This window comes from Myotis nattereri (assembly GCF_964212035.1).
Source record: "Myotis nattereri genome assembly, chromosome: 11".
NCBI classification, from domain to species: Eukaryota; Metazoa; Chordata; class Mammalia; order Chiroptera; family Vespertilionidae; genus Myotis; species Myotis nattereri.
The window spans coordinates 1,943,098-1,960,285 of record NC_138086.1 but is presented as its reverse complement, the minus strand read 5'-3'; the positions used below and the strand labels follow the sequence as shown (position 1 = coordinate 1,960,285).

The window sequence follows — 17,188 nt, the reverse complement described above, 5'->3', positions numbered from 1 at the left end:
TACCTTGGACATACAAAAAAATGTCAATAGTGATATTATGATGTTTATATTTTAAGATATTTCCCTCTGTATTGTCTAACTATCCTACAATAAATAAACATCGCTTATATAACTTAAAATCTTACCTTAAAGACAGAACAGCGCACATCGGCCGAGCTTGCATCGAACGCCAGGTCCCCGGTCACCTTCTTCAGGAGGTCAATGAGAATTGTCGGAGGCAGCATCTCCCAGTATCTGGAAGTTATCTTACAAACACCAAGGATCCCTGCAGAACGGACCATTGGATATGGATCTTCTAAAAGGCTCTAGAAGTAGGAGGGAAAACAGCTTAAAAATCTTAAATCAGTTCCCTTTCTATCAACATCTGCTTTACACATAAGCACTTTGGACACTCACAACTCATCCAATGTTCCAAGTTACAGAACTACAGGTCACGCAGACCCACAATCTTTGGTCAAGTGTCATTTCCACAGCTGACGATTGCAGCCCTCACGGGGCCTGATTTGACAATCCCGCCCACAGGACGTGGCCGACGCAGGGCCTCCAAGGCTGCTCCGCTGCTGAGAGCACTGGCCTGAGCACCAGTCTACCAGACACTGCCTCTGCACACCGCTCCCGAGCTCTCCAAGCGCTGAAATGCACTGAGCCCAAAATAAAGTCATTTTGCTTGCAATGACTCAATCCAGACCATGGTCCTATGTATCTGATGGAAATAAAGAGAGCACCTGGAGAATCCAACACAACCAGCAAAACCCGCAAAACCATGACTCCTCAACTCTAAACTTAACTACCAATTCACAGGAAAGACAGAGGGCAGAGGAACACACCAATGACACTGTAGGGATGGGTTCTGTAAATCCAGGACTCTGGGGAACAAATGAATTAATTTGGCATCTTCAACAACCAAAAAATAGCAAGGAAAAAAAGAGAGCCCGGCTGGCCTTGCTCAGTGGTTGAGCATCGACCTATGCACCAGGAGGTCATGGTTCACTTCCTGGTCAAGGGCACATGCCTGGGTTGCAGACATACAGGAGGCAGCCGACCAACGATTCCCCTTCATCACTGATGTTTCTCTCTCTCTCCCTCCCTTCCTCTCTGAAATCAATAGAAATATATTTTGCTTAAAAAGAGAGGAGATGCCGAAACCGGTTTGGCTCAGTGGATAGAGCGTCGGCCTGCGGACTGAGGGGTCCCAGGTTCGATCCCGGTCAAGGGCATGTACCTGGGTTGCGGACACAACCCCAGTGGGGAGTGTGCAGGAGGCGGCTGATCGATGTTTCTCTCTCATCGATGTTTCTAACTCTCTATCTCTCTCCCATCCTCTCTGTAAAAAATCAATAAAATATATTAAAAAATAAATAAATAAATAAAAATAAAAAGAGAGATTTCTGGAGAGGGACATCCTATTATAATTTCAGCTTTCTTTTAAATATATTTTTATTTATTTCAGAGAGGAAGGGAGGAGAGAAAGATAAATGATGAGCCCTGGCTCGTTTGGCTCAGTGGATAGAACGTCCGGGTTCAATTCCAGTCAAGGGCACATGCCCGGGTGGCAGGCTTGATCCCCAGTCGGGGGCGTGCAGGAGGCAGCTGATCAATGATTCTCTCTTATCATTGATGTTTCTATATCTCCCTTCCTCTCTGAAATAAATAAAAAAACATATTTAAAAAAAAAGATCAATGAGAGAATCATTGATCAGCTACCTCCTGCATGCCTCACACTAGAAATCAAGCCCGAAACCTGGGCATGTGCCCTTGACTGGGACCCTTCAGTCTGCAGGCCACGGCTCTATCCACTGAGCCAACCCAGCTAGGGCTATAATTTCAACTTTCTGTCTGAGATTTTTCACAATTAGTCAGAAAACAAACAAAATTAAGTATTTAAGAGTGCCATGGGTAACCATCATTATCATGGCTTTTTTTTTTCCTATTTCTGCCTATAACTTTCTTCTACTAACTAGGAAACTAACGTTTTTACTTGTGCTAGGAACCTGCGCGTGCGGAAGTGTGGAGAACTGAGCAGGGGCAGCACTTTCCAGCAAGGAGAGGAAGAGCCACAGCACCCAGGAAACAATGTCACACCTCACGTCCTAACGCCTCATTTGAAAACCCAGTCACCTGGAAAAACAACTGCAACAGGTACTACCTGTAGGTTTGCCTTAGACACACGACCCACAACTCCACAGTAGGCAGTATCCCCACCCACAATTCACAGGTGAAAAGACAGAGAAGTGTCACCCAAAGTTACACAGGTGGAGTCAAACCTGGGGGTGTTTTAACCCCTATGATAGACTACTTCTCTGCTGGAGAGATAAGAATACACTTAAAACATTTAAAATTATATGAAGCAATAATGAAATGTTCCAAAGGAGATGAAGAGGAAGAGAAAAGGGCACTATGAACCCACAATGTCACCGGGAAGAGGATGGATTTCCTTGAAGAATGTCAGCATCCGGAAAGCTTGCCATGGGGGCCAGGGGGGCGGGGAGGGACAGGCAGATGCGGGGGACAGCTGGGACGCACACCAGGCCAGACAGAGCTGAAGTGATAAGGAGCTTGACTACACGAATACGTACGTAGAGCTCTTCAAACTGTTTCTGAATTTCACTGTCCATTTCAATGGCATTGAAGCTTGGATCCCTAATAGGAAATGCTTCAACGAACAACAGGGCAGCATTTGAGCGAACTTCAGAGTTTCTGGCCTGTAATAATGAAGGAAGAGTGTGTCAGGGCCCACCGAGAGGACGGCACTAGAAGGCGTCAGTGGAGAGTCTGAGAAAAGCTCCTGGCATCTCAGCACAGACTGACTTACGAATTAAAGACAATTTAAACAGACCGCCCTGAGACCTTCCTTAGGTTCAGCCAAGCTCAGCTCAGTGCTCAGATGGAAGACCGCTTCCTTGCTCAAAGCCCACTTGCGTCACTAAGACACACTGACATCACGTCCCACCCCAACACGTCCCCTGTGCTGCAATCCCGAGACTGGAATGCTCCCAGCGCTGTCATCCTGGCGCCCAGTCTCAGCAGGGGGTCTTGAGGAACCAGGACACCCTGCCCAGCTCTGCAGCCCCCACCTCTGCTGGTTTCCTGAGCACAGCCCCCCTCCCCTCCCACTCGCAGGTTCCTGGCTGGGTTGGTCAGCACTAAACCGACCCAGATCAGTCTGATTCAATGCAAGAAGGACACTCATCCCAAATGTCACGAGCCCCTCCCAGGCCTGCTTCTGCTGCCCTCCCGCGGTTTGGAATGTGTGTCGAAGCCCGACAGACAGCGGCCTGGGCACCTTCAGGCCTCTCCAGAGGATGGGCTTGTACAGTCGGTAGAGCATCTCCTCCACGCCTTGCCGAACTCTCTTCTGATGGTGAAAGTAACTCAGCACCTGGAGCCAAGAAAGAAGGACACCAAGGCCATGTCATTCTGTAGAAAGAATCGAGGATCCTGTTTGGAAGAACCAACACAGAGCTTGGCCCTCTCCACCGGGACAGGCAGCCAGGCCTGAGAGTCTGCCGACTTCCCGGAGGATGACAAACGCCGACACACTGACCGCACCACATGCGAAGGAAACCCACAGCACAAGTACAGAGCAAGGCGCCACCAACAGCCACACACCTCATACCCTTCCGGGTAAAACAGAACAGCGTCAGGCACATGGTCTCCACAGCGTTCCAGGTACAGACGGACTGGCTACAGCTCTGCTGTGTCTACGGGCCTTGCTGGACCCCCAGCACAGGCCCACCTGTCCCTGCAGGTGAGTGCCGCTGCTCAGGGTCCTGCACAGCGTGAACTGAGCTCAGACACCAAGTGCTTCTGAACACCCAGCAACAACTGCTCTTTGAGCTTCTCTGCCTTTCTTTTTCTGCTCCCTTCTTTCCCAGCCAGAATCTTCCTGCCACTTTTTTTTTAAAAAATCCTCACCGGAGGATATGTTTACTGATTTTAGCGAGAAGGGAGAGAAAAATATGGATTAACTGCCCCAGTAAACGCTTCAACCAGGGATCAAACTCAAAACCTAGGTATGTGCCCCAACTGGGAATCGAACCTGCTACCTTTTGGTATAAGGCACAACGCTCCAACCAACTGAGCCACCTGGCTAGGGCGTTTCTGCCACTCCTCACAGACTCCTGTCCCCAACAACAATCAAGTCTGCCTCACTTCCTTAATTCACAACTCTAGGGGACTGATTACATAGGTAAAAAGTGAAAAATAAACAGGCTATAAAACAGCCTGTGCTTTAAGTGAACTTGACTCATCTTTACCCTAAAAGAACTACAGTCTAAAGATTAATTTTTCTGGTTGTTCATCTTTACTTAGTTTTTACTGATGTCATAAGTGATATGAGTCTATAGTCTGTTTTTGTATACAATATTATCAAGTTTTGGTATCAAGGTATACTTGTTCACAGAAACATTTGTAAACAGATTTATTGAGAATTCATATACCAAAAAAGTCACTCTTTTAAAGTGTTCGATTCAGTCGGTTTTAGTATATTCAAAGTTGACCAACCATTGCTACTATGCAGTTTTAGAAGACTTTCATCATTAATACAGGGACTTTTACTTTCTGAAGACTTCCGAAGCATTTCCCAAAGATTCTTTCAACATATCGATAAAATAATTTATCATATAAATATAGTGTTTATCCAAAAAAGAATTTTAAGAAGAAACTATGTGTTATAAGCAGCAAGAACAATTACTTAGAGTCCAGGAATGTATTTCATTTGAAAAGGAAAATCTAATATTCTTCCTTTTAATTCTTTCTGTGCATTTTCCCATAAATTTATCTACACTCATAATATTTTAATTACTCAGAGACCACAGCAGGAAAAACAGATATGAAAAGGAGTCTTTAGTCATTTGGTTCCAAGAGTGTGAGGCACCCATGTCACAAATCTGTAGTTTAACATGATGCCACTCCTATGACTAAACAGAACCTGAGACACCAAACTACACGTGTGATCACACCTAAATGAGGAACACACTGGGATGGGGGTGGAGAGGGGGTTATCTCTGGGCTCTTTATCTTTGGATAACTCAAACTAAATCATCAATAACGTAAAGAAATGTTTCCTTACCCATTCAAACATTATATAATTAGTATATTGACAATCTACAAACAACTGCAGTTTCACTGTTCACAAAGGAAAGAGTGCACCTTTTCCACTTAGCTTCTTGACACTCGGTGCCAAAAGCAACAGCTGATCAACATAACAAAGGGGACTCAGCCCTCCTGCCAGAGTCCGACCATCACCAGGCACCTACCAGTGTGGCAAGGGCACTGACAAGCAAGCCTTACTCAATCACACCATTGACAATCTATATATATAAAAGCCTAAGGGACTGAACAACTGGTTGACTGGTCGCTATGACGCACACTGACCACCAGGGGGCAGACGCTCAACGCAGGAGCTGCTCCCTTGTGGTCAGTGTGCTCCCACAGCCAACCTCCCACGGTCCCTCCCCCCGGACTAGGCGAGACAGCCCAAGCGGCCCCAATCGCCAGGCCGAGGGACCCCACCCATGCACAAATTCGTGCACTGGGCCTCCAGTATAAAGATAAAATTCAGATATAAATTCTGAGATGACTTTTTAAAAACAAAATCTTACCAAGAGAAACTAACAAAACACTATCCCATATAGTCTGCAGAATACCAAAATGGGAATATAAATGTATGAAAGTAAATAATAAAATTAGTCTCAACTATCATCTGTTCTGGGAAAAAAGCAGCAGTGGAAATTAGAAAGTGATGATTCTGGACATATTTATGTCAAAGAATTTAATTAAGGCGGCCTCAGTAAGTTCTGGCACCGTAACAGCATTGCTTTGCTTCACTAATTAGAGCTTTGGTGGCAGGATACAACTGCCAGATACCAATATCGAGATTCTGAAAACTCCCCCAGAACTGAGAGCCACCGAGGCTTAACTTCAGCTTTAAACTGAACAAAAACAGTGATCTCAAAAGGAAAGAGCGAGACAGTGGACGCGCCAGGGCCTGCTCACCTCGCGCACTCGGGAGTGCACCGGAGACCTCCGCGGGAGGTGGATCCCGTGGTACATGAAGTCCTGGATGCAGTCACTTTCGATCGTCTGGAACAACAAGCGGATGGAGTGACACGGAGTGTGCGTTTCCAGACAGACAGCAGGACCGGCAGAGCAGCAGTGCCAGCACAAACTTCCATCTCACAAGGAAGGAACCTGGCTCCTTCCATCAGAGCGTCTGTTTTAAGTGGACACCGCTCTCTAATTTTCACCAGAGGACACTTAGCTTCCTCGATCTTATCTGATGAGATACTAACTTGTGATGAATGGCAGTTCAAGCCAGCCGGCTCCAAGACTGGGTGAGGCTGGGAGCCCTCATCTGAGTAGTCCTGATAACCTCAGAGGGCTGGATTTTTTCCAAGGACCTCCGAAACGACACTGACCTACCTCTAAGGGATGGACGGATTCCAAAGGGACTGAAACAAGGTCTTTCGGAGCTGCTGCAGGGAGGGGGCGGGCAAGACGGGCTGTGGGAAGCTCCTGGGAGCCCAGGGCACCAAGGATCCCCAGTGGGGAGACTGAGGCAAGGCCAGATGCCAGGAGCAGCCGTGGTCCTCCAAATGCCATGGCTTCAGGAAAGATATAAGGGAAGCCTCCTGCTAGTATTAACCTCTTCTCCATCATCTTTGAAACTATTTCCTCACCTGAAGCCACTAACAAATCTCAGTCATAAGTGGGAACCAACCACTCACTGCCGACTTGTGATGACATAGGAGATCCCTGGCTCCACCTCACGGGCTCTGGGCTTTTAAAGCCAACAACCAGAATATGACCGGGTTTCTTCAATATACCAATGGCACAGGATCAAACAGATGAAAGGGAGGGAGGGACCAATGCTCTCAGAGAGTGAAATGACACAACCAGCAAATGCCATTGGGAGACTTGCTGGAGCAAAAAAGAAAAAACTGTAAAAAGACATTTTTGGGCCCTGGCCAGTGTGGCTTCGTTGGTTAGAATGTTGTCCCATACACCAGAAGGTGGTGGGCTCGATTCCCAGTCAGGGCGCGTACTAGGCTGTGGGTTTAATCCCCCATCAGGGTGCATACAGGAGGCAACTGATCGATGTTTCTCCCTCACATCAATGTTTTGCTCTCACTCTCCCTTCCTCTCTTTAAAAAAATCAATTAAAAATGGAAATGTTATAACATAATTTTTAAAGACATTTTTAAAACAAAGCTGATAAATTTAAATATGGTTTAACTATTTCTAAGACTCCTCAGGAATTGTTAATTTTGTTGCATGCGACAATGGCACCATATAAACCTATCTAGACAGGGATAGTGAAGAACATAGACAAGAAATGAATGTTCAGAATTTGCTTTAAAAACTTGGAGGGAGAGGGGAAGGGCAGAAACAGAACTATCTGGTACTAATTTGGCACAGACCTAGTCAAACAATTAAGTTCTTAATTATAAATTTCTATGTTTTAAACCATTACTGGAGAAAAAGGGAACAAATATTACTTCCTGTAAGTTTCATGTGGTAATAAAACAATGCAAAAAATGCATAACAATGCCCTGGTTTTGCCCTTTCTCCAAAAAATTATGCTATAAAACTATTCCAGAAGTTAATAATCTTTTGTTTTCTAGAAGTAGAAGTTGGTGAGCCACATAAACCGAGCATAAGCAGGCACAGAGCAGAGTAGACAGAAATCAACTCTAAGCATCAGGCACCCTCCCTTTCTGCCTGCAAACCGGCCCCCCACCCACTAACTCAGGGCCCATTCCTCCAAAGGAAAGACCCCTTTTTTACTTAAAGCAAAAACTTTACTCTCAGAGGAAAAGAAAACACATTTGAAAACCTAGTATGAGAAAAATATAAAGGATATAAGACAGATACTTTTTGGTATTTTTGAATACTTAATTGTGATTATGAATTATATCACCATACCTTCATAATTTAGATATTATACAGTCGTTAAAGGTGAGCCACATTCAAAATGAATATCTTTAAATTCTGGAAAATAATGCAACTACAACAAGTGGCTGAGGTTCCCACGCAGCACTATCCAACAGAAATAGGTGAGACTAAGTGCAGTTTTAAGTTTTCTAGTGGCCACATTAAAAACAGAAAAAAGAAACAGGTAAATTTATTGTAACAATGTTTTGTTTAACCCAATGTATGCCCAAACTATCAATACTGACAGAGCCTCAGCACAGGATTTTCATTTTTTCCAGCACAGGCTTTGAATCACTCTCCCAAGGAGAACGTAACCAAGTGTTAACATTTAATAAAATAAAAATACCTCCAATATTTTCCCGGAAGCCTTTCTCCAAGCTCTGAAATAAACTTCTGCAATGTGTACCATCAAGGATCTATTTTAAAAATAAAAAAAATTTAATGCAAAGAATTACACTTTTAATGTGCATCGCTCTAGGAACTCGCCTACCCCAGGGAAGAGCGTCGGCGCGGGAGTGCTTTGCGAAGTAACTGTGGAGAGCTGCTAGCTACCCACAGCAGTAACTACAAAAAGAAGAGAGCTTAGTATCAAACTATGTTCTTCCTTCTCAATCAAGGCTCCCCCAGAACTTGACTGTTTTCTGGGAAACTATGGGAACATAAGCCTAGAACTAAATTTCTAAATCTAAATAAAATTTAAAACTACATAAAATTTTCAAAACTTTTAGGCTACTAATTCCCTAAAATACCAGAGATGACTTTAGAGCAGCGGTTCTCAACCTGTGGGTCACGACCCCTTTGGTGGTCGAACGACCCTTTCACAGGGGTCGCCTAAGACCATCCTGCATATCAGATATTTACATGACGATTCATAACAGTAGCAACATGACAGTTAGGAAGTAGCAGCAAAAATAATTTTATGGTTGGGTCACAACATGAGGAACTGTATTTAAAGGGCCAGAAGGTTGAGAACCGCTGCTTTAGAGAATAATTAGGACTCCACTGGTTCAACCCAAAATTCTGCAAATGAGGAAACAATGCGTCCTGAGAAGTGGCAGGAGCTCAGCAGGGCGAGGGTGAGGTGTGTCGGAGCCCAGCACTCACACTGCTGCCTGGCAGAGGGGAGGCAGCAGCAAGCCACCTCTAGAGGCTGAGGGTTTGATTCTGAAATGCAGACTAGCGCCCAGCACAGAGCAGCGCCAACATGGTCCTGCAGCCGCAGACAACAGCCCTCACCTTGAGCAACGCAGAGTGTGTGTGTGTGTTTGGGGGAGTGGGGGGGGGGGACTGGCTGGTTGTGTCTCAGCACTCTTCCCTTCAGGGCTCCGCCCCCACGTAATTCAGTGCTTAGTGAGTGAGGAGCAGACCTGACGTTCAAATGGTAGCAGATGTGCTAGTGAGACAGGCTTTACTGTGACTAAGGCTGAGATTTAACTGGGAATAATCTGACTATTTAAAGAACTACCACAAATTAACATCTTAATTTTAAGTCATTACTGAAAGGAATTATTTCCTGTACAGGGGAAAATACTACCCAGTTACAAAACAGATCATCTATAATAATAAAAGCGTAATATGCTAATTCAACCCGATGTCCTTCCGGATGAAGCCGGGGCTGCGAGGGAAGCCCGTGCCGGCAGCCGGGGAAGGAAGGCCTGCCCTTGCATGAATTTCGTGTATCGGGCCTCTAGTAATAAATAAGAGGTAACTTCTACAGTTTCCAAAAGATTAATATAACTTCAAAAACTCAGGTCAAAACTTTCAAAACCAGATTAAGAGAGCACAAAATATTACCTTTAATACTTACTTCTGTAATCCCTGTAACTGGTTTTTAATGGTTCCATGGATCATTTTAATAAAATTTGTATTCCAACTGAAGAGAGAACTAAGAAATCTTCTTCCCTACAAGTTAAGAAAATAGGATATAATGATAAATTTGAAACCACATAAAAAGTTCCCAGCAAGTAAAGAACAATTCTTTGATTGTTTAATGACACTTAAGTTTGCTGTTCCCAACCAGGAAGCATCTGCAATTCGAACCTGGAGCCCAGACGGGAGCTGTTCTGGGGAGCGGCCCCTCCAGTGCGGGCAGGGCACAGGGAGCCCTGCAGTGCCGCCGTGGCAGCAGCACCACCGAGCTCCTCCCTTGCTCGACTGCAGGATGACAGACAGGCAGCAACTCAGGGCTCCGAGGGGAGCGAAGGATTCCATACACATCTCACCTGGCTGTCACAGATGTCCACATAACCTAAAGTAAAGAATGCTCAAAATCTCCCACTTGGGGTGGGAATGGAATCGAATATTAGTTCATTTCATCTTTTTTTAAAATATATTTTATTGATTCTTTACAGAGAGGAAGGGAGAGGGATAGAGAAAAACATCGATGAGAGAGAAACATCGATCAGCTGCCTCCTGCACGCCCCCTAAATGGGGATGTACCTGCAACCAAGGTACATGCCCTTGACCGGAATCGAACCTGGGACCTTTCAGTCCGCAGGCCGATGCTCTATCCACTGAGCCAAACCGGTTAGGGCTCATCTTTTTTTTTTTTTTTTTTTTAATATATTTTTAGTGATTTCAGAGAGGAAGGGAGAGGGAGAGAGAGAAAAAAACCAATGATGAAAGAGAATCATTGATCGGCTGCCTCCTGCATGCCCCACAGTGGGGATCAAAGCCCACAGCCCGGGCATGTGCCCCGACTGGGAATTGAACCACGACCTCCTGGTTCATAGGTCGACAATCACTGAGTTACATCGGCCATGCCATTTTATCTTTAATAAATGAGAAAACTGAGGACTTATAAATTTAAGAGGCTAAGTAGCTGCTAAGCTAGAATTTTCAAATAAACACAGTCCCCAAGTTAGATGGCACAAAAGGCTGCATTCTAAATACAAGCAAGTCTTCTTTGCACCCCTAGCATGGGCACACAGTCAGTGTTAACTATACTCACGTTACTAGGTTATACCTATGAACCTAAAAAGCAAGAATATTCACCCTCCGTAGAGTGCATAGAACACACCCACCAAAAACCTCCCTGAGGAACAGCACCCCTCACTGCTCCCAGCACGCAGTCTATGGAAACTACAGCCAAGCAGCACCTTCACACACATGGCAGGGGAACCATGCATGCAACAAGTTAGTTTTTTGGGTTTTTTTAAAGTATTTACTAAAATACTTATCATTGTCAGTAGAATACAAGATATGTTTTGTTTAGAATGACTAAAAACTGACCTAAACAAATGAATGATTATCAGGAAACTAAGTTTAGATATCTTAAATTCAAAAGGGCACATCAGTTAAGAGTTGCAGCACTCGGGTGTGTGTCTATGCCATACACATGCATACACATACATATGTAAGTTAGACAAAGGCAACTCATCAACTCCTATGTGTAAGCCAATGGAAACAAAGTTGATGGTCTGAATCCACTCTCAGCTTCTTTACTCTTCCCAGTTTCCTAACAATCCTGGAGGTTAAGGCACAGGAAGGCGATGCGATAACAGCAATAAGCACCATCGGAGCACTTCCCGCGACCGCGAGCTCAGCACCTGCGATGCTGGCGGAGGTTCCCCATGCATCGCGGCCGGTGCCTCACAGCTACTATCGCTACTTTACAGAAAGAAACACTCAGGCTGAGAGTGGTCTGATCAAGGCCCGCCCTCAGGAAGTGTGCAAACAGGGATCTGAGCACAGCCCCTCTGACCCCAGAAGCCGAAGATCTTGGTCAGTGTGGTCAGTAATCGCTCACCGCCCAGGCACCTGGCTGGCGGGGATGGTGCGCTGCAGCGAGGGGCAGGCTGCGTCAAACCCTGTCTCTCCCACTGACTGCCGAGGCTTCAAGCACACTCTCCATGAAGGAGCTTCTGACCTGGAGCCCTTCCTCCTCCTGCAGGTTTGTTCCCACCCCACTCAGGGAGGAGTGACGACTTCCTCCTTTGCCACCAACATATGCCTGCCGGGCCATAAGTAACCAAATGCAAAGGCTGCATCCTAAATACAAGCAAGTCTTCTTTGCACCCCTAGCAAGGGCACACAGTCAAAGCTGAATAAACAATGATGGAAAGACCCAGAGAAAGCAAGTCAGCACTGTCCCACAGAACTATGCAAGCCACTCCGTAGCTTTTAATTCTCTAATGGCCACTGTAATAAAAGTGAAAAAGAATTAATTTTAATGTTTATGTAAGCCAATATATCCAAAAATTATCATTTACATATATAACAACTAATGAAATTATTGAGACATCTTAGATCCTTTTTTCATAGTAAGTTTTTGTTAATATTCATCCGAGGATATTTTTTCCATTGATTTTTATTTATTTTTCTTCTTTATTGATTAAGGTATTACATATGTGTCCTTATTCCATTGATTTTTAGAGAGAATGGAAGGGGGGACGGGTAGAGAGAAACATCGATACGAAAGACACAGCGATTGGTTGCCTCCCACACATGAGAGGAACCTGCAACCCAGGAATGTGCCCTTGACTAGGAAGCGAACCTGAGACCATTTGGTGCATGGGCCAATGCTCTAACCGCTAAGAACACCGGCCAGGGCCTAGGTTTGATTGATAAAGTATGTGTGTTTTGTAAAACTTCACCTTGAAGTCTTTGAGCACCTTCATTATTTTTTTCTCTTAATTGAAAATCAAATGTAAAGAGACAGTAATCTCAGAGCCTTTTCCCTTTTCTCCTTCCCTTTAGTGTCCCTATCTAACAATGGGGTCTGGACCAGTGACTTAACCAGCCCGGAGGGACGACATTAGGTAGAAGTGCCAACAGGCCCTTCCCCTCTCTGCTTTCTCCTGCTCCAGAGGCTTGGGCTAGAGCACTAGAGCGGCTGTGACCACGTGAGGGCAGGGAGAAAGCAGATGGGCCGCCCAGCGGTTGCAGCGCTGTGTGCAGCATAGGCACACATGGTCACACAGCTATAGCATTCATTTAGGAGCCCACAGAGCAGGAAGAGCCAGCATGTCACACAAGTGTTTTCAAAGCTTTCCACATGAGATCACCAATCACAGAAGCTGCGTCACTCCCACCCCCCAAACCCCCTTAAAAACACTATTCTAGAGAGGAGAAACCAAGATGGCGGCATAGGTAAACATCGGAAATTGCTGCCTCACACAACCACTTCAAAAATACAACTAAAAGACAAAACGGACATCATCCAGAACCACAGAAAGGCTGGCTGAGTGGAAATTCTACAACTAGAAGGAAAGAGAAAAGCACACTGAGACACAGAGGAGGTGCAGAAGTGAAGTGCAGAGGTACGGAGGCCCATGTGGAAAGGGCTGGCAACTGAGGACAAGGTTGTCTTTTTCAATCAGGAGGGAGTCTCAAGGTCCCAACTGCTCTGAACTCAAGTTCCGGGCGAGTCTCTGGGGACCCAGACTCATAAGGGGAGAAACTGGACTGTCTGGCATCGGTCAGAACTAGAGGGCGGCTTTCTCTCAAAAGTGCTTGCAGCCATTACCGGGACACTGAGACACGGGGCCTCTTAGGGTAGGATCAGCCATAGCTGTTTGCTCCACCCTGTTGATTCCCTGAGACCCCACCCCACCCAAACTGTGCGCAGAGGTTTTTGCATACGAAAGGCCTGGCCCTTTGCAATCTGAAAATTACCTAACAAACTGCAGCTGGGTCAGAGAGACCCAGAACTTCCAAAAGAAGACCCAAGGCTCCACAGCAGCTTGCATTGCTTCACAGCTGGGCCTCATCTGGGCACCTCCAAACCCCCAAAAAAGAAAAGCAATCTGCAGATCTCGCCATAGCTCCTGCTGGGTAGCCTCAGGCAGAGACTAAATTAGCACCTCCTTAGAGATCCAAGAGCCAGTGTACCCAGTAGTCAGAGTGGGACCATCCAGATTACAACTCCTCAGATCCATAAGGGACACACACACTCAGGGGGCAGACTCAGTGAGCACCAAAGCCCCACTGAAGCAAGTCTTGCCCCAGAAGGGTGTCTCCAGCACAGAAGTTCTCCCACTGTAGACACAGCTGCTTCTCACAGCCAATTGGCCTGGAGGTCAATTCCTCCCAGTGATACCTATAACAATCAAGGCTTAACTACAACAAGACTGTGCACAAAGCCCACAAAGGGGTTCACCAAGAGTGTCCACCTCAGGTAATTGGGGAGGCTGAGCCACTGGGCCCTATAGGACACCTAGCACACAAAGCCACTCTACCAACACAGGGAAGCAGCCAAAATGCGGAGACAAAGAAACAGGTCACAAATGACAGAAATGGAGGAAAGCAAACTACTGGATACAGAGTTCAAAACCACAGTTATAAGGTTTTTCAAGAATTTTCTAGAAACTGCCAATAAATTTAGTGAGACCCTCAAGAAATCTAGTGAGACGCTCGAGGATATGAAAAAGGACCAACTAGAAATTAGCATACACTAACTGAAATAAAGGATATTAAACAGACTTCCAACAGCAGACTAGAGGATCCCAAGAATCAAGTCAAAGATTTGAAATACGGCCCTGGCCAGTTTGGCTCAGTGGATAGAGTGTTGGCCTGTGGACACAAGGGTCCTAGGTTCGATTCCAGTCAAGAGCATGTACCTTGGTTGCGGGCATATCCCCAGTGGGGAGTGTGCAGGAGGCAGCTGATGGATGTTTCTCTCTCATTGATGTTTCTAACTCTCTAACCCTCTCCCTTCCTCTCTGTAAAAAATCAATAAAATATATTTAAAAAAAAAAAAAAGATTTGAAATACGAAGAAGCAAAAAACACCCAACCAGAAAAACAAAAAGAAAAAAGAATCCAAAAATATGAAGATAAAAAGAAATAGACTTATAAGTCCAGGAAGCGCAGAGAACCCCAAACAAAAGGAATCCAAAGAGGACCACACCAAGACACATCATAATTAAAATGCCAAGACAAAGAGAGAATCTTAAAAACAGCAAGAGAAAGAAACTCAGTTACCTACAAGGAAGCACCCATACGACTGTCAGCTGATTTCTCAACAGAAACTATGCAGGCCAGAAGGGAGTGGCAAGAAATATTCAAAGTGATGAATACCAAGAACCTGCAACCAAGATTACTTTATCCAGCAAAGCTATCATTCAGAATTGAAGGTCAGATAAAGAGCTTCACAGATAAGGAAAAGCTAAAGGAGTTCATCACCACCAAACCAGCATTATATGAAACTAGAGGCCTGTTGCATGAAAAGATTCGTGCAATAGGCCTTCCCTTCCCCTGGCTGCTGGCACCGGTTTTCCTCCGACACCCGGGACCCAGGCCTTCGCTCCGGCTGGAGCCACCTTCAGTCTTCGCTCTGCCACTTTGCGCCTACGTATGCAAATAAACCACCATCTTTGTTGGTGGTTAATTTGCATATCTCACTGATTAGTCAATGGGAGGCATAGCGAAGGTACGGTCAATTACCATGTTTGTCTATTATTAGATAGGATGCTGAAAGGTATCCTTTAAGAAGAGGAAGAAGAAGGTAAAGATACAAATTATGAACAACAAATACACATCTATCAACAAGTGAATCTAAAAATCAAGTGAATAAAGAATCTGATGAACAGAATAAACTGGTGAATATAATAGAATCAGGGGCATAGAAAGGGAGTGGACTCACTATTCTCAGGGAAAGGGGTGCGGGGAGTGCGGGAAGAGACTGGACAAAAATCATACACCTATGGATGAGGACAGTGGGGGTGGGTAAGGGCAGAGGGTGGGGTGGGAACCAGGTGGAGGGGAGATATGGGGGGGGAAAAAGAGGAACAACTGTAATAATCTGAACAATAAAGATTTAATTAAAAACACACACACACACAAAAAAAAACACTATTCTACGTCGACATCTAGGATTTGCTTCAGATCAATCCCAGACTGGGGTGGATAGTGGTAGGAATACAGAGGAAACAAGACTGGCCATGTGTTGGTATAATTCATACTAAATTCTGAATCTATTTGTATTTTACACTTAAGACCACAGTTTAGTCACATTTCACATGCTCAGCAGCCACACATGGGCATGACCACCAAAATGGACAGTGAGAGGGCCAAAGCAGAGCCTCTCTTTGGAATTATTAGATGGGCAGAAAAAAGAAATAAAAAAATACTGTAATGACAGTTTTGAGTATATGCCAATTAGGAATTAAGTGAGAGAAGAGTCAGACCTAATCCATGGGGAAGTGCTTTCTCAACCTTATTTTTAATCATTCTTGATTTAAAATGCAACCATGGTTTCTGCAGACAGCCCCTGCTACTATCTGATACAATGACTAAATAAGCAATGACTTGTAAAATGTTTGCTTAGTACTGCCATACAGTGAAAACACTGTGCAATAAATAGCTCCCGATAGCTAAGATGACTCATTAAAACACTGGGCACAGTAATAACAACAATCAGGTGAACTTAGAGATAACATCCATTTTAAAAGCAGTTCATATCCCTAGCCAGTTTGGCTCAGTGAAAAGAGGGTCAGCCTGCGGACTGAAGGGTCCTGGGTTCGATTCCGGTCAGGGCACATGCCCGGATTACAGGCTCGATCCCCAGTGGGAGGCATGAGGGAGGAGGCCAATCAATGATTCTCTCTCATCATTGATGTTTCTATCTCTCTCTCCCTTCCTCTCTGAAATCAATTAAAAATATCTATATTAAAAAAAAAGCAGTCACAAATATACCAGAAAAGAAAATCCTATTTACCTCTTCTTTCTTGATATAATTAACACTTATGAAGCACTCAAGTAGCATATTTTTAATTTCTCTACTTTCCTCCAAATCATAATCAAAGCAATACAGAGCTTGATGAACATGCCAAAGCCGGGTTATGTCTGCACCCTAGGAATGACAAAAAAAGAAAAACGGTAGAGTTTTTCAATAATCAGTAAGGTCACATTTCAAGTTAACAAAACATATTTTATATCATAATTATAATTCTAGATTATTTATCAAAAAGGAAGAATGACAAAAGAAAACAGACTTAAAAATTTGCAAATGCCTCACTCAACGGCCCCCTCAAAAAAAAAAAATCAAACCTGTTCACTGAAACCCCCCCCAAAATTTGCAAATGTCACTTGCAACTCTAAAGAACACTTTTTTTTTAAGTCCTTACCAGAGGATGTTTTTATTGATTTTTTTTTTTTAGAGAAAGAGGAAGTGAGGGAAAGAGAAACATTGATTTCAGAGAGAAACAGCAATCCATTGCCTCCCCTACACACCCTGACTGGGGATCAAACCCCTAACCCGGGTCAGGTATGTGCCCTGACCAGGAATCGAACCCAAAACCTTTTTGGTACGT

The 17,188-nt window shown here is 44.7% G+C and overlaps 1 protein-coding gene across 1 annotated transcript in view; it reads right to left on the bottom strand.

Moving 5' to 3' along the window:
- The window catches only part of NCAPG2 (non-SMC condensin II complex subunit G2), a 60,072-nt gene that overhangs the window by 31,769 nt on the left and 11,115 nt on the right, over positions 1-17,188 (bottom strand). Inside the window, exons 7-13 of the mRNA XM_081101858.1 lie at positions 16,594-16,728; positions 9,743-9,837; positions 8,282-8,351; positions 5,998-6,084; positions 3,284-3,379; positions 2,577-2,702; positions 126-305 (exon numbers count right to left, since the gene is read on the bottom strand). Of these exons, the coding sequence (XP_080957984.1) occupies positions 126-305; positions 2,577-2,702; positions 3,284-3,379; positions 5,998-6,084; positions 8,282-8,351; positions 9,743-9,837; positions 16,594-16,728 (789 nt within the window). The remainder of the gene's footprint in view (positions 1-125; positions 306-2,576; positions 2,703-3,283; positions 3,380-5,997; positions 6,085-8,281; positions 8,352-9,742; positions 9,838-16,593; positions 16,729-17,188) is intronic.